We start from the raw sequence: 20,580 nt of genomic DNA, 5'->3' as shown, positions 1-20,580 counted from the left end.
TAGGTGGTGTTATCAAGGAGAAGAAATTCCTGCCTTGACCAGATGTGTGGAGCATCTACAAATGAATGAATAATGTTATTTACACACAAACCACTGTGTAGAAAAGTGTACACGGAGCTTGACAGCTTGTCTTGGGTGGTGTAATGAGGCCTGAGGGGCCTTGGGGTTCAGTGTCATGCTGTAAAGATGTATATCATAAGGTAGGGTAGAAAACGGGCTTTATGTGTCTGATTGCCACATACCGTTTTGATTGCTGCTTCTTTCTGATTACTTTTTCGTCATTGGAGTTGTTTGTTTTGTTGTGTGGTGAGTGGTGTTGTCGACTGTATTTTGGTTATTGTGTTGCCCCCAGAATCAGAGTCCAGTTCTTATACATGCTGCCTTATGGGAAGCGCAGTTTAATATCTATGAGGAAGCTTTTAGGAGCTGCCAAAGTCAATGTCATTGTGCATTCTGCTTTTAAGAAGCTGTTTGAGCTGTCAACAGTGTACATGATAGTAAGTCTGCGGTACCATAAGTTATTTAACATTTAAAAGAGGAAAATCCCGATAGAGCTATTTTAAAAACCTGAGTGTAATCTATTGCCGTGTTATTTATTATTTAAAACTGTGTGCAAAATGTCTGTTGTGATAGATCTCTTTTAATGTTCAGACATCGTGGTTGGATTGTCTGTATTTAACATGCAAATTTGCCTGCTAGGACCATAATATTCCATTTTTAAATGAATGTAAGAAATGAAAACTACTGCATTTGTGTCTTTTGAAGGCAAAGGTCGTTGAATTTTAAAGGAAGATGATGTGCTTTGAGGGTACCCACAGACTAGTAATACTGTAGGGCTTGAAGGGAAACCTATTCTCTCTGAATTATAAGAGAGCATCACTTAGCTTGCAGTAAGTAGTTCTGTTGTAGCATCAGCTGTGTTGTTTATTTTAAATTGTGATAACTGCCATAATGGCCATTAGTGGCTTTATTTCTCATATTGGCTTTCACCTGTGCAAAGTCCATAATCCTTCAAACCTAACATGAATGTATATACTATGAAGGTTGTTCTCTAGTATGTCATTTCAAAGAAAAATTACATCAGTGGTATGCAGTGTATTTACTCTGTTTGTGAAAGAACCATGTTAAAAGTCTCTGCCTATATAATACTGAGAGATGGTTTTCTCCTGTAGGGTATTTATCCACCAGCTCTCTACTGTCTTCTTTGCCTTAAAGGGACACTTTTGGCCATCATTTTTTGGCTCTAATTTAGGACTCTTAAGACATAACCTTTAGAATGTAATGATATTTAAATTTATTTTTGAAATTCAGTGGTGGGGTAGAATTGGGACAGGAAAATGCAGTTGTTCCTCTGTTATGAGAACTAGGAGGCAAGGTAACTGACTTTACTGTTTAAGCCAAGGTTCATTTTTATTGTTTAAAGTGACTAGAAAATTAAGTTTGTGCAGGGGTTGTTTCGGATTACGTAAAAGATAGAGATGCTAACCTTCAGGTGAGCTTTGTTGACAGTACTCCTTTATTTTTATATAAAGTCTAATATTTGAAAAGTGATCATTATAAAGTAAAATTCTCTCTTCCTATTCTGATATGATATCATATTTCAGGCTTCTATTTGAAAACAAGTATAAGAGATGATATGATAAGAAAATTTACTAGATGCTCTTTTTGCTTGACTGACATATAATCACTGTGTTTCATGATAACTGCTTTTGGAATAATAATAAGTTTTGTGAACTGCTGACCTTGTGTATATCTTAGAATGCAAACTTAATAAAGTGTGTACACATGCATAAAATTCTGTAAAATTTTTAAGCCTATCCATATCCCAGTATTGCATTCTCTGTGTCTAATTGCAGTCAAGTTTTGAATAAAAGGATATGGGGAACACAAAAGAACTAATAGCTGTTTTGAAGTTTGGGTTGTTTCCCAAAACAAAGAGAAACCTCTCCACATAATCTGTCAAATTTTCAAGAGCATTTTGTAGAATTTGACAATTTACAAGGTTCTTGCCAAGGCTACACATATTTCTTACTTGTTTTGGATTTATTGTATCTTGTGTTTTTTTTTTTACATATTCATAAGACTCTAAATTGTTTTTGGAGCAAGGTGGGGGGGTGGGTAGACAGGCAAAAAATAAAAGCCTTTCATGCATGACTCAGGCTTTAAACACTCACTCTTCAGTATTTAAAAAATACATGAACTATCTTATTTCACACTTAGAGAAAAGTTGCAAGAATAGCCCAAAGAACTCCCATATATTTTTCACCCAGGTTCCTCAGTTGTTGATATTTAACCACATTAGTTTCACCATCCCTCCCACTCGCTTGTATGTATGTATGTGTCTGTGTATATTTGTATGTGTGTGTCACATTTTTTCTGAACCATCTGAGAATAAGATACAGACATGATACCCCATTACTCTTAAGTGCTTCATTGTAAATTTCCTAAAGACAAGGACATTTCTACATGACTACATTGCAGCTATCAAAATCAGGAAATTAACCTTGATACAAAACTATCCCACCTAGTGTACAGACCCCGTTCATATTTTGCCTGTGGTGCCAATAAGGCTCTTTTAGCAAGAGGGAAAAAAGTTTCCTTCCGGCCCAGGATTCCATCCAGGATTATGTGTTACACTTACTCATTATGTGTCTTTAGTCTCCCTCAACCTGGAAATCCCCCAGTCTTTCCTTGTCTTTTGTGATCCTCATAGTTTTGAGAAGTACTAGCCAGTTATTTTGAAAAATGTCCTTCAATTTAGATTTGACTGATATTTCCTCGTTACTAAATTCAGGTTATGCATTTTGGGCAGAAATACCACAGAAGTGGTGTTGTGTTCTCAACATCTCATTGCAGGAGGCACATGGTACCACTTCGTCCTATTACTGGTGACCCTTGATCCTTTGGTTAAGGAGGTGTCTGCTGTGTTTCTCCACTGCATAGTTAGCGTTTTCCCTCTGAAATGGGTAAAATATTTTGTGTGGAAGTACTTTGAGACTATAAATATCCTGGTTTTTCATCACTTTCCCCCAGTAATTTTAGTATCTTTTGCTCTTTCTTGCCTGCTAGTGTTATGATGACTACCCAATGGTGATTCTCTACTTCCCTTATTCCTTCTACACCTATCAATTGGCATTCTAGTGTAAAGAAGAACTTTCCCTCCTCCACCATTTATTTGATCCTTGTGGACTCGTGGACTCCTATTTTAGTCAGTGGGTTTTTATTCATAACCATGACTTTTTTTTTGATATTCACATCTCAGATATGGACAGTGAGAGTCCCTCCAAGCTGGCTGCTGTGTCCTTTTGGCAAATCTATCATTTTTTGAGCAGTGTTTTACTTTCTGGCATAAGATGTCCCGGATTCATACTTTCCTTGCCCCAAGCCCTGCGATCAGCTGTTTCTCTAAGGAGCCTTGATTCCTTTTAATAGAGAATGGTATTTGGTACAATTACCAAAATATAGGCACTAGGTATAATCACTGCTACTTGAGCATTATGGTTTAAAGTCCCTCTCGGGACTTCCCTGGTGGCCTAGTGGTTAGGATTCTGGGCTTTCACTGCCATGGCCTGGGTTCAATCCCTGTTCGGGGAACAGATCTTGCAAGCTGTGCGGCACAGCCGAAAAAATAATAATATTAATAAATAAAGGCCCTCTCAACACAGAAAATACATGTAAATGTATATTTATATATACACACATATGTATATCTGATCATCTATTAAAGACCATGAGTATCTCTGATTCCAGTTCAACACTACCGAGTTCATTCCAGCATCCGTCCTATCCATATTTGTAACTATTCTCGGATAGTGACAAGCCTGTTTCCCTTTATCCTCAATACAATTGCTCATTTCTCCTGTATGTAACCAATTTCTGACCCTGACACATCAATGCCCCCTCGGCCCCTCCAGCCCTGGCTGCCTCCATAGGAGGAAGGGAAAGGGAATAGTATTCTAAATACTCAAGTTTTAAATATCCCTTTCTCAGACGTACCCCAGCCATCCCCAAGCTTCTCTTCCTCCATGTTTACCTGTTCACAGCTCATGGATTTCTTATATTCATCAATTTAAAAGTATTTATTGAGCCCTGTGCTGGGAACTGTAAATGCAGATGCAGTCAGTACCTTCAAGGTGACCAGCCTAGTGAAATAAACAGAGGTACGCTGACCATTAGAAGCACCAATTCTAGTGTTTTGGGGAGCACAAAGGGAGAGCACCCAGGCTGTGCTTCTGGAGTCCTTCCCAGAACACTGGGAAGCTGAAGCTGAATCGAAGAACAAACCTCAGGTGGAGGGAGAAGTGAGAGGGAAATCGGATACAGGAAGAAGAGACCAAGGCACTCTCACAGTCATACAAGTAATTTGCTAACATGAGAAATGGGGTTGGAGAGAGAAATAGAGGCACCTCTGGTCTTTCAGGATTTGGGAGTCTTTAGCTTATGTAAGTGGGAGCTATGGGTGTAGACGTAAGAAGGGAGATTTATGGAGAAGAGGGTTAAGGACAAAATCCTGACAAGCATCAACATATAAGAGGCAGGTTGAAGGAGAGCTGGGGTGGCAAGAGGGATAGGAGAAAACCTTGGAGAAACCAGCTAACGCTGTCAGCAAAGCTAAGGAGGGAGTCGTGTCCAGGGTCACTTAAGATGAGGATGCAAAACTTCCCATTGGATCCGATCATTAGGAAGTCCCCTAGAGACTTTCATGAGCGTACTTTTGGTGAGGTGGAAGGAACAAAAGTCAGATTGCAATGGCTTGAATAAACAGGGGTTTAGGAAATAGAGACAGTACAGTCTGTGCCCAAATCTTCTAACTTCATCTTTCCCTTCTTTCCCTATCCGTGCTCAATTACGATACGAAATTGTTCCCATGTTCTCCCCTGTATCCTCAGTGCTGTATCTACAACATAGTAGTCACTCAATAAAATTTTGTTGAACAATAACCCTCCTCCCCCCACTCTAACCCACAGAGGGAGCTGAAAGATAATCACTCCAACCTGTAGAGGGAGCTGAAAGAAAGTCACGGGGGAGGGTTAACCTATAGAAGGAGCTGGAAGAAACTCCCAGAGCAGTGTTAACCACGCACTCTGACCTCTAGGAGGAGCACCAAGCTTCTTGCGTTCCAGGCATTCCTGAGGGAAACTTGCATGAGGAATCTTCATCAAGGAGTACTCCGTCTAGGTAATAGTTATTCATATGTACCTAATATGTACCTTCTGTTTGTGGCATGTGATACCAATTTTCCATTTATGAAAGTGATGGGAAGTGTTCTGTTAAAATAAACTTAGAAAATAATATTTTTAAAGATGTATTTTAAAGATAAATGTTTCAAAGAAAAAGTGAGTTCACTAAAAGAAACATCTTCAGTAAACAGGAGTCTGAGTAATAGCTAGCTAGGTATAGCCAAAATCTTCAAAGTAAAATATAAATCAGAACTTTGATCCAGGAGTGGATTGGATTGGGTCACAATGATGTGTGGAATTGTTGATATGAAGAGGTTAAAAGCTGTTGAATCTGTGTGAAATGCTCTTTGGGGTGCCTCTTTGGACCCTCTTTCTGGGATTCTGATTCTGCTAGCTCTTCTCCTATAAAGTGTGGTAAGAGAAGTCTGGCATCTCTCCTTTAGCTTCTGAGGAGAAGACACTCCCCCTCACCTTGCAGATCAAAGGGGAACTTGGTTGGGGCTCAGGGAGAAGAGGCCTAAAAAGCACTTGAGGCCTGATTTCCTAGGTCCTGGTTTGCTTGGAACTGAAGGGTTTTCTGGGGACTTTCAGTGCTAACACAAGGAAAATCCTGGGCAAACTGGGACTAGTCAGTCACCCTAAATGGTTTCTTGCCTTCCCTAGGTGTGGTTTTTCTTCAGTTTGTTTCCTTAACCATCTCTTCGGACTAAAGTAGTGGTGAGAGCTCCAAAGCTAAGGTCAGAATGTAGCCCTCAGAGAAAGAAGCTTGTCGTCTGGGTCACTGAGGCCTGCCTGGTTTGGGCAAAAGGAAGTTTTAGTCTAATCCCTTCGGTGACTACACTGAAGTCTGAGGTGAAAGACCGAGCTAGTCAAGTGTTTCTTTGTCTGAATCTATTCTTCAGACATTTATCTCCCTCCAGGACCTATGGGGTTGGATTGGGAGGACGGGGGACTGGCTGTTGTAGGTAGTGGTCACGAATTTTAGGATTTAAAACCCTGATGTTGTATATTTCCTCCTCTAAGACAAAACTAACATTTCATAGCAGTGTTTAAAATTATTTTCTTTTTAAAAAGTGTTTTTCTTCATTATTTTTCTTCATTTTAAAATTATAAATTGTGAAGGGAAAAATTCATTATAAAGTTTAAACCTTATAGAAGTATGCAAAGTAAATAAATGCCTCCCCCCGTAGCCTTTTCATCCATAGTTTGATTTGTATGCCTAATTACCTTTTTCTCTATATATGTGAACATATTTATAACAGACACACATGCATATTTTCACACTTTTTATTGAAGTATAACATACATACAAAGAAGTGTACAGCTTGATGAATTATTACAAACTGGATGGTCTGTGGAATGTTCTGTGTGATCTGGATGATGGTTACATGGGTTTATTCAGCTTGTGGTCATTCACAGGGGGCGAACGGCTAGAAGTGGGCATTGGGGGCGCCTCAAGTGTTCTGGAGTGTTCTGTGTGACCTGGGTGATGGTTACATGGGTTTATTCAGTTTGTAGTAACTTACAGGGTGGGAAAAGCTGGATGCAGGCATTAGGGAATGCTTCTGGATTTCTGGAATATTCTATGTCAGCCTGGGTGATGATTTATGGGTTCATTTTTAGCAATTGTATAGTATTCCCATGTATGAACATTCCATAATTTATTTAACTAATCCTTAACTGATGGTCATTTAGGTTCCTTATACTTTATTAGTATACACAAGTAAGATCTTTGTTTCTGTAAGTATTTCTGCAGGAGAGAATCTTAGAAGTGATAAATAGTTGAGTCAAAGGGTATGTGCATTTTATTTTATTATGCTCCTTTTGAAAAGGTAATACAAGTTCAGCATAAAAATTCAAAGAATAAAAAGGGCATAGAGGGAAAAGTCAGTCTTCCTTCTACCCTGGATTCCCAGTCCCATAAGGTCCTTCCTCAAAAGCAACCAGTGTTATCAGCTTCTGGTGGGTTCTTCTGGAGATAGTCTATGTATTGCATATGTATTTGCATATTTTATCGGCATTTCTTTTGTTTAACATCTTTATTGGAGTATAATTGCTTTACAATGGTGTGTTAGTTTCTGCTTTATAACAAAGTAAATCAGCTATACGTATACATATGTCCCCATATCCCCTCCTTCTTGCGTCTCCCTCCCACCCTCCCTATCCGACCCCTCTATGTGGTCACAAAGCACCGAACTGCTCTCCCTGTGCTATGCGGCTGCTTCCCACTAGCTATCTATTTTACATTTGGTAGTGTAGATATGTCCATGCCACTCTCTCACTTTGTCCCAGCTTACCCTTCCCACTCCCCGTGTCCTCAAGTCCATTCTCTACATCTGAGTCTTTATTCCTGTCCTGCCCCTGGGTTCTTCAGAACCATTTTATTTTTTTAGATTCCATATATATGTGTGTTAGCATATGGTATTTCTGTTTCTCTTTCTGACTTACTTCACTCTGTATGACAGACTCTAGGTGCATCCACCTCACTACAAATAACTTGATTTCGTTTCTTTTTATGGCTGAGTAATATTCCATTGTATCTTCTTTATCCATTCTTCTGTCAATGGACACTTAGGTTGCTTCCATGTCCTGGCTATTGTAAATAGAGTTGCAATGAACATTGTGGTACATGACTCTTTTTGAATTATGGTTTTCTCAGGGTATATGCCCAGTAGTGGGATTGCTGGGTCCTATGGTAGTTCCATTTTTAACTTTTAAGGAACCTCCATACTGTTCTCCATAGTGGCTGTATCAATTTACATTCCCACCAACAGTGCAAGAGGGTTCCCTTTCCTCCACACCCTCTCCAGCATTTATTATTTCTAGATTTTTTTGATGATGGCCATTCTGACTGGTGTGAGGTGATACCTCATTGTAGTTTTGATTTGCATTTCTCTGATGATTAGTGATGTTGAGCATCCTTTCATATGCCTCTTGGCCATCTGTATATCTTCTTTGGAGAAATGTCTATTTAGGTCTTCTGCCCATTTTTGGATTGGGTTGTTTGTTTTTTTGATATTGAGCTGCATGAGTTGCTTGTATGTTTTGGAGATTAATCCTTTGTCAGTTGCTTCATTTGCAAATATTTTCTCCCATTCTGAGGGTTGTCTTTTCGTCTTGTTTACGGTTTCCTTTGCTGTGCAAAAGCTTTTAAGTTTCATTAGGCCCCATTTGTTTATTTTTGTTTTTATTTCCATTTCTCTAGGAGGTGGGTCAGAAAGGATCTTGCTGTGATTTATGTCATAGAGCGTTCTGCCTATGTTTTCCTTGAAGAGTTTTATAGTGTCTGACCTTACGTTATAGGCATTTCTTAAAGCCACACCTCCACCCCACCAAGATTGTACCAATTTATACTCTCATCAGTAGGGTATGAGAGTTCCCATTACCACTAGAGATGATTCAAGGGTCCTGGAAAGACATGAGTAAAAGAAACAGATTTCATTCATTCACTCATTCATTCATTGGAAATACATTCATGTGTTTAAAATTCTACAGGTACAATAGGGCAGAAAATGAAGTGTCTCCCTCCTGTCTTCATCCCCCAGCCACCATAGCTCCTCTTCCCCACAGCAATTGTGGTTTTATGTTCCTGTGTATCCTTACAGAGAAAGTTTGCATATATGTAAACAAATTCATCAATATATTCTTTTTTCCCAAATTTCACACAGATGGTAGCATATTTATATAAGCTATTACTGTGTAATCTCCCTCTCCTTCCCCCTGAAACCTTAGTGACTTAAAACTAAACAGTTCATTTTTTCTCATGAGTCTGTGGTTGAGCTGGGTGGTCCTGATCTAAAAGAGATTATTGGGACAATTTGGGAAATCTGAATATGGACTGTGAATTAAATAATATTATTTTATCAATTTTTTTCAATTGAGGATTCAAAATTTAGGCTCAAAGGTCATGCAAATTCATTTAGTTTTCATGTTTCTTTAGTTTTCTTTAATGTAGAACAGTCCCCTCACTTTCTTTCATCTTTCATGAAATACTCATTTTGAAGAGTCTGGGCCAATTGTCTTGTATGAGGTCCTGTTGTTCGGATTTGTTGGATTGTTTCCTCATGATTAGATTCAATTAAACATTAGATTAGTTAAATCTTTTTGGCAAGAATACCACATAGGTGATTCCCATTGCATCATATCAGGAGGTACATGATGTCAGTTGTTCCACTGGTGATGCCAAGTTCAGTCACTTAGTCAAGGTAGTGTTCTCCAGATTTCTCCACTGTAAAGGTACTTTTCCCCCTTTGTAGTTAATATTAAATTAGTATTTTAAAAGTATTAAATGTGACCATGTAAATGTCCTGTTCCCCAACAACTTTCACCCAATAGTTTTAGCATCCATTAGTGATGCCTCCCTGGGTCAGTTTTTAAGATGGTGGCTGCAAAATATTTTACTAATTCTGTCATTCCTTCCACATTTATTAGGTAGCATTCTTCTGTAAAGAAAGCTGCCCCCCTTTTTGCATACCAACGTGTTATAACCTGTTACCTTTATTATATTATACTGGTGCGTGAACAGACAGATCATTGGAGCAAAGCGGAAAGTCCAGACATAGACCAAGTGTAAAATTTAACATATAGTAAAGGTGGTATACCCAGATCACTGGGGCAAAAATGGACTTTTTTTTTTTTTTTTTTTTTTTTTGCGGTACGCGGGCCTCTCACTGTAGCGGCCTCTCCCGTTGCGGAGCACAGGCTCTGGATGCACAGGCTCAGCGGCCATGGCTCATGGGGCCAGCCACTCCGCGGCATGTAGGATCTTCCTGGACCGGGGCACGAACCCGTGTCCCCTGCATCGGCAGGCGGAGTCTCAACCCCTGCGCCACCAGGGAAGCCCTGGACTTTTTAATAAATGCTGTTGGGATAATGGATTGCTGTAAAAATAGATAATTTGGTTCCATACCTCACACTGTACACTGGAATAAACTCCAAGTGGATCTAAATGTTAAAAAATGAAACCATGTAAGTAATATAAGAAAACATGGATGAAATCCTTTATAACCTGGGTATAGGGAAAGCCTTTCGAAGTATGACTCCAAATCCAGATACAATGAAAAAGATGGATAATTTCAACTACATAAAAGTAAAGGCTACATAAAAATAGAAACCTGTTGCGTGGCAAAAGACCCCCAACAAAAACAAACAAACAGACAGACAAAAACACCACATAAGCACAGTCGAAAGAAACACAACAAAACTGGGAGAAATACTTATCTAAATGGCTAATATCCCAAATACATATATAAAGAACTCAAATTTCAGAGCGGGGGGTAGGCTAAAACTCACAAGAGGAAAATGGGCAAAAATATGAAAACACAGTTCACAGAAGAAATGAGCCTTAAATATATGAAAAGCTACTCAACTTCACACACAGTATGAAAGATGCAAATATGTTTTTTCAAAATATGCAGTCAACTTGACTATCTGGGTCACTTGGGGAGGAGGGCGAATGGTTGAATGAATGATGAACTACTCGGTCCTTATACTTACCAATGGGGCCTGCCACTTAACAGTCAAACGAATGAATGAATGAATGAAGTGGAGGCAACCCCTATGTTTTCTTTAGTTCCCTCTCCCCCCTTCTGCTTCAGTTCTTGCCCAGTTTCCATATCAAAATCCCTCTCCTAATTTTTCTCCCTAATTTCCATCTTGTGTCCATTTGTTAACTAAAGTAAAACTTCAAGTATGGCCAAGAAGCATAAATTTTAAAAAGTTGCAAGTTTTAAAGGGAACTTAAATGTTAATATCTAAAGTGCTTGAAAAGGTCCGCCTTTCTTATCTTTCTATAATTATTCTCTCATGTACCAAAACAGGAAAACTGAAAAATAATTTATTGTTGAAATCATTCCAGCATTTGTTTGACCTTATTACTAAAACTACTTCTTAGAATTTCGTTGCAAACCTTCAGTACTTTAGCTTTACTTTTGTGAATTAACTTGGGACTCTAACTACCATGACTTTGTTTCCTCAAGAAGACGCTTTGCAGGCACCAAAAAATAAATATACCAATAAACGTTTGAAATGTAGCACACTTGTAAGCTGAGGGCCTGCAGGTTTATGAGTGCCTATCGATTGAATTTGTTAATAAACCCTTAAGCAATTGTCTTTTTTCTCCCTACCACCAGAAACCCTAGGTGTATTTTTCTATTACACTTAATTTTTAACATGTAGAATAAGGCTTTCTTCAAATGTTGATTTTTTACCTCAGAAATTTAATGAGTCACTTGATTTCACAAGCCCAGAAAAACAGGCTTTCCCCCAGACAGTCATTGTAAAAGGAGCCTCTTGGTAATAGATCCTGTTTTCTCTAATACAGTAATTATAGATTGATCCAATAAACGTTACTTTGAAATTTCACTCAGTTGAAAGGCACTATAGAAAAATCACGTATGTTAGACTCTACAAATCTGCTTTCTCCTTATCTTTGTGTGTCTTTAGGAGTTTTGATGGCCTATATAAATAAGCATGCTGCTTAGTAGCAGTTTACCACAGAAAAACATTTTGCAGGATTTTTTTTAAAGGCTTTGATGAATGTGAATACAAATTGACCTGGGACAACTAGGGGTTTGAGGTTAAAATTGAGGTAGCGGTCGCACTAGAGAGGCTATTAAAAGATACGGTAGGGGCTTCCCTGGTGGCGCAGTGGTTGAGAATCTGCCTGCTAATGCAGGGGGCATGGGTTCGAGCCCTGGTCTGGGAGGATCCCACATGCCGTGGAGCAACTAGGCCCGTGAGCCACAACTACTGAGCCTGCGCGTCTGGAGCCTGTGCTATGCAACAAAAGAGGCCACAATAGTGAGAGGCCCGCACACCGCGATGAAGAGTGGTCCCTGCTTGCCACAACTAGACAAAGCCCTTGCACAGAAACAAAGACCCAACACAGCAAAAATAAATAAATTAATTAAAAAAAAAAGATACAGTAGTATCCAGAGGTGTGTGGAAAATGAATTATCAACAAAGTTGTACTGGAGATATGCCATATCTATCATTTATTCCTTTGGTTAGAGAATTTTTTTGGTAACAGAATATTTTTTGACGATTGTGTGAGAATTGTTATTTTTCTTCATTCACTGACGTATGGGAAGAAGAAAATTTAGATTAATATTAATTTCTGCAATAGGAACCATATTTTAGGAGAAGAATAAACATGAACATTAAAAATCCCATAGACATTGTCATGTTAGTACAAACACTAACATGCATCAATTTTGGAAGAATGTGTGTAAACTATTTTCAAATGATTTTTTGTTTGGGTGTTTGTTGCTTTGTTTTTTATAGTGTGTCCTCCTGATTCAACTCGTTTGGCATGTTTTTCCTTAGTACACTATTTTTCAATTGCCATAATGTATCCTTTGTGTTTTTCTTTACCTCATTAACTTTACTTATCCTTTAAAAATCTTCCTCTTCACTCATATATATAACATATTTAGTGCTTATTAGCTAGGACATATGAAAATCCTTTTTTAAATGAGACCATCGCTTTTTGTACCTTATTTTCCCTAGATTTTCTTTCAAACGCATATTTAAAAAACAATTTATTGTCTTGACTATTTATCCGTATCTTTAAAAAAAAATGCCTTCATCTTACAGCTTCCTTTATATATTTATGTTACATATAATTGTAACCTTTGCCTGTTGAGGATATTATGCATGATTTTATTTTTAATAACTCATTAAAATGCTGATATTGACAATTAAAAAAATAAAATCGAGGTAGCAGCCTTTCAATAACTAATTGTAAAAGGACTATACACTCATTGGAGAATATCTGAAAAGTAATGGAAAATTGAAGGCAAAGTTTAAAGTGAAAATTAAAATCACCATAATTACACCAGGTGGAAATAACTATATGTTTGTGGGGTTTTTTCTAGATAATGGAGTTCATACTCTATATACAATATTTTAGTCTATGAAAGCACTTAAAGATAGAGAGTATTTTTTAAAGAAATAGTCATCCAGGGTATTTAGGTTTTATGGGTTCGCACACTACTGTGGTGAATGGTTTGAGAATCTGCGTCTAGAAATCAATTCATAGAAGTCCTGTTTTGATTACCTGCAGATGTCAGTGTGGATCTGAGTGTGGTTCAACAGTTTGTTCCAGGATGTGGGGAGACAGTTTAAGTCCAGTTGTGAACCAGTTGCTTATTGAACAAACACTAGTTTAGTTTGGATGAGAAATGTGAGCTGCAAGGGCCTTAACTCGATGAAATTTCTTTTGACACAATCTTAATAAGCGTGGTATATTCTCTAGTTACAGATGTTCACAGAAGATTACACCCTCTTGTTCTTGCTTCTGATTGCTTGACCAGACTTTCTGAAATTTTTCATAGTGCTAGAGAAGCGGAGTTGATGTTCTTGGGCTTATTCAATTTGACTTCAACCCAGATGGCAAGTCTGGGGGTTATATTACAAGCTGTGTTGGTTTACTTTCTACTGATATCTCATATTTAAACACAAAGTTTAAAACCCATAATTCCTTCTCTCAAAGAGCATTGTCTTTGCCATTCCTTCCAACTTTTCCTTTCTTTTCTACATGATTCCACTCTCATCCAACTTCATAACATACAAAGTCAGAGTGTTTATTAGGCTAGGAAATTGTCAGAGAGACTAGCAGGGGCTCATCATGGCAAAACCCTGTTCTCTCCCGAGCCACAACAAATCACCATCTGTTTCATAAGCTAGCAAGCTTCCTCTCAGCTATAATTTGCTATATATATTGGTACATAAATTGTTGGTAGCTTCTGTTTACCTAGCAACAGAATCTGTTTGGCAGAAGGCTGTGGGAAAGGAGGCTTTTCTTTCTTTTTTTTTTTTTTTAAGGCAGTTTCTTCATCTACAAATTTTCTTCAAGTGCAAGAGAGGCAGATGTACTAGCCCAAACAGTCTGCCTTTTATAACATTTTAACCCAAATTGCCTAGTAAATGCTGACTTTGGAGATTATTTTTGCTACTTTGATTACCTCGGATATAACTGAATGCCCTCTTAAAAAATGTTTTTTCTTTTACAAGCAAACTTTGTACAAATCACTTTGAAAAACTGCCTTGACCTTGTAGCTGTCAAAGATCACTGAGTTTGGGGACTGCCCACATCTGTCCAGCGTAAATTTCTCCTGTTTCCCAGTGTTTTGGATTCACTTGTGGGTTTTGGATAGTGAATTTACATTTCAAGAGCACTGGTCAGGAGACAGAGAATCATTGTATGGCATCCCTTATATGTGGAATCTAAAAAAAAAGTCAAACTCATAGAAACAGAGAATGGTGGTTGTGAGGGGCTGGGGGTGGAGGAAATGGCGAGATGTTGGTCAAAGGGGACAAACTTCCAGTTAAAAGATGAGTAAGTTCTGAGGATCTAATGTACCGCATGGTGACTATAGTTAATGATACTGTGTTGTGGACTTAAAATTTGCCAAGAGAGTAGATGGTAAGCATTCTCACACAAAAAAAGGAATTACGGGGCTTCCCTGGTGGTGCAGTGGTTGAGAGTCCGCCTGCTGATGCAGGGGACACGGGTTCATGCTCCGGTCCGGGAAGATCCCACATGCCGCGGAGCGGCTGGGCCCGTGAGCCATGGCCCTGAGCCTGCACGTCCGGAGCCTGTGCTCCGCAACGGGAGAGGCCACAACAGTGAGAGGCCCGCGTACCGCAAAAAAAAAAAAAAAAAAAAAAAGAATTATGTTTATTGTTCCTTAACTTGATTGTGGTAATCATTTCCCTGCATATACATATATCAAATCATCATGTTGTACACTTTAAATATATTACAATTTTATTTGTCAACTATATTTCAATAAAGCTTGGGGGGAAAGAGCATTGGTCAGGACCTGGTGGTCTTTAAATTAAGTGTAACCAAATCAGGCACTATGCAATGTGTTGTCTGCATTACTTTAACTTTCCTTTGGCTGAATAAGCTATATATTTCTACCTATCCACTTTCTTAGCTTTCTAATCAGCAGAGCAACGTGTCTGCTGAAAGAAAAAAAAAAGCCAAAGGGAAAAAAAAGTTCTGATGTTCTCTTCATGTTAGTTATAGACATCGGATGCTGTTAAAGGCTAGAGCGTATTTTTATGCATTCATTTTGAGAAGGGAAGAAGGTGTTGTCCTGTCAACTTCCTTCACAAAACACCAGGCTGTAATTTGCTGTGGGCTTACTGCAGGCTAGTGCCTTGGTGCAAGTGACTGGTTTTCCATTTTGATCTACAACTGTTGTGGAGTTTGCTATGAAAAGGCAAGGCGGAGGTTACTAACCCACTCCTCCCTCCAAAAGAAAAAAAGAAAAGAAAGAGGAAGGAGTCAAAAGGAAAAAGAACTTCTATATTATCCTGAGGTTTTGACACTGGTTATAAGAAAAGACTATGGCAGAATTATTATATAGACAAAGTTCTTTTGGCCAGAGCGTTCCCATGTCTTCCTTTTGTAGTCTTTGTTTCTGCCCCCTTCCATCCCTGACTCTTCACTTGCCCACAGGGTTTCAAGGGACATGGAAATTAATTGGGATAGGAGATAGCTTTCTCTGCCTTCATTGATAATACCAACACTTATTCTTGGCACTCTCCTGTAATGCCAGGCAGGTAGGTGAGGAATTAGCATCTCGAGCCATGAGATTGAGACCCGTTTTCATAGAGCAGATAGTGGAAGGCAAATAAGGGAAGATGAGTTCATCAGAGAAGGGCTGGCAGAAGAAAAGCAGAGGACTGGACTTTCAGGACAGGGGAGAGCGAATGATCAAGGAGGGAAGCTCGTTGTCTCATCTACGCAACATTTCTTCAGCAATGGGATGTGCCAGGGACAAGAGGTGTGAGAAACAGGTTAGAGAGGAGAAATTTTAGAGGGTGATGACTAGGAAAAAATGGTGGAGGATGCCCCAAATGTCTTTGGTGGCTTCTTAGCAGGTACAGAAGTCAGATTGCAGAGGACCAAGAAAGGAATGCAAGCATGAAGGCAAGTATCTATTCTAAAAGTTTGGCAGCATTTAGATACTGGTAGCAACAAGGGTATGACGGTCACTTGTAGGGTAGTTGTTACTGTTGTTGATGATGAGATTGAATAGCCCACGGGATAGGTAAGAAATCAGAGGACCCTACTGAGCACTGCTATCCAGTAGGATTTTCCACAATGATGGAAATGTTCCGTATCTGCACTGTCCCTTCAGGTAATCCCGTGTGGCTATTGAGCGCTTGAAATGCGGCTAGTGTGATTGTGGAACTGAATGTTTAATTTTATTTGATTCTAATTCATTTACATTTAAATAGCCATATGTGGCTAGCGGCTACCATACAGGACAGTGCAAGTCTGGAGGGAGAGGATAAGTGTGGGAGTAGAAAAGTATGAAAGGGTGAATTCTACAGCAGAGACGGAGGGGATAACTTAGAGAGTACTCAGAAAAAAAAATCATCTGACGTGAGAGATATTCTCACATCTCCATAGCTTCAATTTTTTTCAGCAAACTTTGTCAAGCTCATCTACTAAGAATGGGGGTGTTGGAATAAATAGGACTTGGGAACCTGAAGATAAAGACTGGAATATTCACGGTATAAGGTATATAAGGAACAATTGGGCAGTGGTGAGAACCAAGCTGTAGTTGACAGTATGAATTAGTGGTGGGCCAAGTCTAAGGGGCTCAATATGGTGAAATTTGTACTGGGCCAAGTGTGTGCAATTCCATACAAGGTTCATTTCGGAATAAGAAACTAGCTAAAAGGATCTGGAAAAGATTATTATGCGGTTTAAGTTTAGGAAGTTATGTTTAAGTGTATCTCAGCAGCTCTATTACTCTACCTGAAACGTTTCCTGGTAAATTTCATTGTTTTTTTTTTTTTCCTGGTGAGTTTAAGCGTTGATAGTATAAAATATATTTGAAAGAATTTCACTAGACAGGTTGGGTTCCTTCTGCCTGGGTGGTATTTGGTTAGGGTGATCTGCCAGATTCCGTTGCTTGTTGTCCTTGTGAAAGAGTTTGGGGGTAGCTCACCCATCGCTGGTGTAGGGGTGAAGGCGGAGGGAGGCTTCTTTATATCTATAAAAATTATAGCACTGTGCAAATCCATGGCTATTTAACTAACACCCTTTCCAGATGTCCTTGGGGGGCAGGAGCAGGAGATGCTTATTGCAACATATATCCTATTTTGGAAGCTAGCGTTCTTCTGTATGTTAACAGCATCAAAAGAATTATGAACCAAAAAGTTTTTTTTAAGTCCAGGCATAGACCAGTATAGACAGCAGTTTAAAACCTTGATTTTTAAATGGAAATCACCAAGCATAAATTTTTAACTTCAGAAAAAAGTGTGCACTTTGGCTAACTAGTCAATCCTGTGGCTATTTCCATGTAAGTCTTTGATTCTTCTTTTCATTGCACCTTAACCTTCTTGGGAAAGGCTAGTTTATGTCAAAAGCCAATGACGAATAACCCTGGTCAGAACTCTTCCTCTAACCCTAAGATTTAAAATGAGCACAGTGTGTCTCATTTAATACATTCCAATGGCCAGAAAGGGGCAACGTGACTTCTCCATTCTATAGAATTCCAGCCAAGACTTTAAAGAGAAATAAAATACATATAGAATCCTCAACTTGCCAATATCAGACCTAGGTCATTAACTTGCCGGTTGTTTTATCCTTCGAGAAAGGGGATCTGCTGTAAGATATCAAGACATTCCCCCATATAACCCCTGATACCAGAGTATTTCAGCCTGCCCAAGTAACCCCAGTAGCTCCAAGCAAATGAAGTTTCCAAAGATGAGGACGAAATCATGGAAAGTAGAACCTGGCACGCCTCTAAGGTATAAGGAGTAACTCAGAAATTTTAGAATTTCAATTCGTTCATTCAGGCATTTGTTAAGTATCTTCCAAGAACCCGTAACACTGGTGGTGACGTGGGGAGAGGATGGAGATTCAAGGCAGTATGAGGTCTGGCCTGAAAAGATCTTGTACTCTAACTGACGTATCAGATCTGAAGCTTCTAAAGCAATTTGAGAATGGTTAGGTGCTAAATTACTTAGTAAGGGCCAGAAGGGTGAGTAGAACCTATCCTCTTAAATATAAAAGAGATATGTGATAGCATGGAAAGAACCCCGGACTAGCGTGTTTAAGGCCAGTTTTGTCATGATTGACTGCATCATCTTGGCCTGAAACTAACTCCTTAGTTGGTCTTCCTATAAAATGAAGATGATGCTACTTGCTAAGCTGGCTTCTGCAAAGGGCTTCTTGGAATATCAAACGAGAGGGATAGTGGAGGTGAGAGTCTTGCCTGGGTTGGGGGGCCATGCTGGGTAATTCCTAAAGTCCTTTCCCACTCGTAAGATTCTAGGATTTTGTGGTAGTAGATGCAAAAGTGCTTTAAAAACTGTAAAGCGGTATAAAATGTGACATTTGTGTCATCCTCATCATTATAAATGCTCCTTGTGGGCTCCCGGTGGCTGACGTTCTCCCTCCCGCTGCCGATGGGCCCACTGCACAGCACACTTCCTGACTTCCAGGCCAGGGTTCTCTTTATGACCCCTTAACGTCTCTTAAAAATTAATAAGCTGACTGACCAGCAGAGAGTTTCCCAAGGAGGTCCCTACTATTTCCTCACTCCCACAGACATTTATTTTCTCTTCCCTGGCAGAGTGCAAACTTCACTACAGGCCACTGAACAAAATAATGTCTTCTTTTAAAATCATTAAGCTGAGTGACCAGGCAACTCGAAATATAGGAGGGCGTTTCCCGGGGAGGTCAGGTCACCACCATCTCCACATCCTTAAGCATATATCTTCCTTTCCCCATCAGAATGCAAGCTGCCGTATAAACCACTGGGCAGACGTTCCTCGGGCCTCCGGATAGGCCAAATTTAGCCACAGGAAGCAAGCAACTGAACAGGGCACTCTTGGTGCAGGTTGGCAATGGGTTAATGAGAGGTTTCATTTAACTCTAGGTGGTCAGTGGTGTTCCACCCCACCTCTCCCAGAGTCTGTCATTGTCCTGAATGAAAAGGCCCAAGGGCAATGCTTAGAAATGAGTTTAAGCTGTTATACATCAACTAAGGACAAAGTCCCCTGTGCTTCTGTCCTTACAGCCTTGCTCTATACCATTCCTTCTGACCTAGCATATACTACCTTGGATTGTTTATAATTTTTCCAAAGCATATGGCATGTATCCCTTACTAAAATCCTTGTAGCCCGTTTAAGATTGAGCACAATGTTCTGTACATAATATTCACTTGATTTGAAAAACAAATTCCTAGTAATGTAGAAAATACAATCTTTCTCAGTACTTACAGTCCAAAAGAAATTATACTGATACTAATCCAAGAAACTTGGAAGTCTGTTTGCTTCCACCCTTTCACCTCAAATAATGCAGATTGGTTTAACAGCCCACCACGTCTCATTAATGTGAATGTCTGGTTACCTCTGGCAGTCGGTGCTGGGATCTGGGAGTGGAGTTTGGGCATTAGTTAGCTTTGCCAATGACTGTGATATATCATCTATAATATATGATACGTGATATAGCAAGCAGAGCCAAACAAGTCACTCCGAGAGTGAGTTATTGGCTTTCTGGACAGAAAAGGTATTGGGTCAAGTCCAAAAACAGCACTGAATTTTCCTACTCTGTGAGCAGCAAGAAAAATGAGGGCCAAGGTGACCACAATCCTATCTAGCCTCCACATCTGCATTTACCGAGATGTTTTTAAAGTCCTTGATGTTAACTCCAGAGAAGCAGTAAAAACGGACCCAAACCGGAGAGATGTAAAGGGTGCCTTCCTGTCTCTTGGGACAATTAGGCAGCCAGCCAGCCTGGCCAGCTGAGGGAGAACAAGGAGGGCAACCTGCCCAGGGAGACCAAGCAGAGGTCAGGCAAAGAACCGAAACCGTTCTGCAAGAGGGGTGGGAGTTTTGAAAAATTAAAAACAGGTCAAGGAGGAAGCCAGGGGTGGGAACTGGACCCTGAGGCACAGGCCTGTGGTTGTCCACCGTCCAGAACTGGATGTCACCCTGAGCTCTGCAAGTTCACCCTCGCCTGTGTCAGTGTCTGGAGTCCTCAATCGCAGCTTGAATGAATCTTGGTTTCTCAGGTTGATTCATTTTAAATTCAAGACAAACTGTAGAGGGCTGAGGAGGGGCACAGATTTTCGGGCCTCCTTACCTCCCTCCAAAGCTGCAGCTAGCATTTTTTCACCCAGCACCTTCAAACAAAGGGAGAGCCATGTTAGCTTCCTTCTGGGAAAGGAAGGAACCGGGCTTGCTGGGGTTTGGGTCGTGTTTGCTAGTGAGGCATTAATCAGGGTCTTGACATAGCTGGAAAGGGCTGGTTTCCTCTTCACATATAGAATCATAAAGGGGGCACAACATTCAAACAAAAGGCCAAGGAAACCTCTCCCAAAGATCCTATCAACTGCAGTTATGGACCAAGGAGTTTGGCCAG

The 20,580-nt window shown here is 39.7% G+C and overlaps 1 protein-coding gene across 4 annotated transcripts in view; it reads left to right on the top strand.

Moving 5' to 3' along the window:
- Positions 1-20,580, top strand: part of PABIR2 (PABIR family member 2) — an 80,394-nt gene that overhangs the window by 21,841 nt on the left and 37,973 nt on the right. For 2 of the 4 annotated variants that reach the window (XM_082681633.1, XM_082681632.1), the window contains exon 10: positions 4-1,809. The exons of 1 other annotated variant lie outside the window; for it this stretch is intronic. In XM_082681633.1, the coding sequence (XP_082537759.1) occupies positions 4-73 (70 nt within the window). In that variant the 3' untranslated portion in view covers positions 74-1,809. Of the gene's footprint in view, positions 1-3; positions 1,810-5,095; positions 5,179-20,580 lie in introns of those variants that run through there. One more of the 4 variants, XM_082681631.1, reaches the window with a different exon arrangement.

Source organism: Grampus griseus (assembly GCF_964374135.1).
Source record: "Grampus griseus genome assembly, chromosome: X".
NCBI lineage: Eukaryota > Metazoa > Chordata > Mammalia > Artiodactyla > Delphinidae > Grampus > Grampus griseus.
The sequence above is the reverse complement of the archived record's forward strand: the minus strand, read 5'-3'. Positions and strand labels throughout refer to the sequence as shown.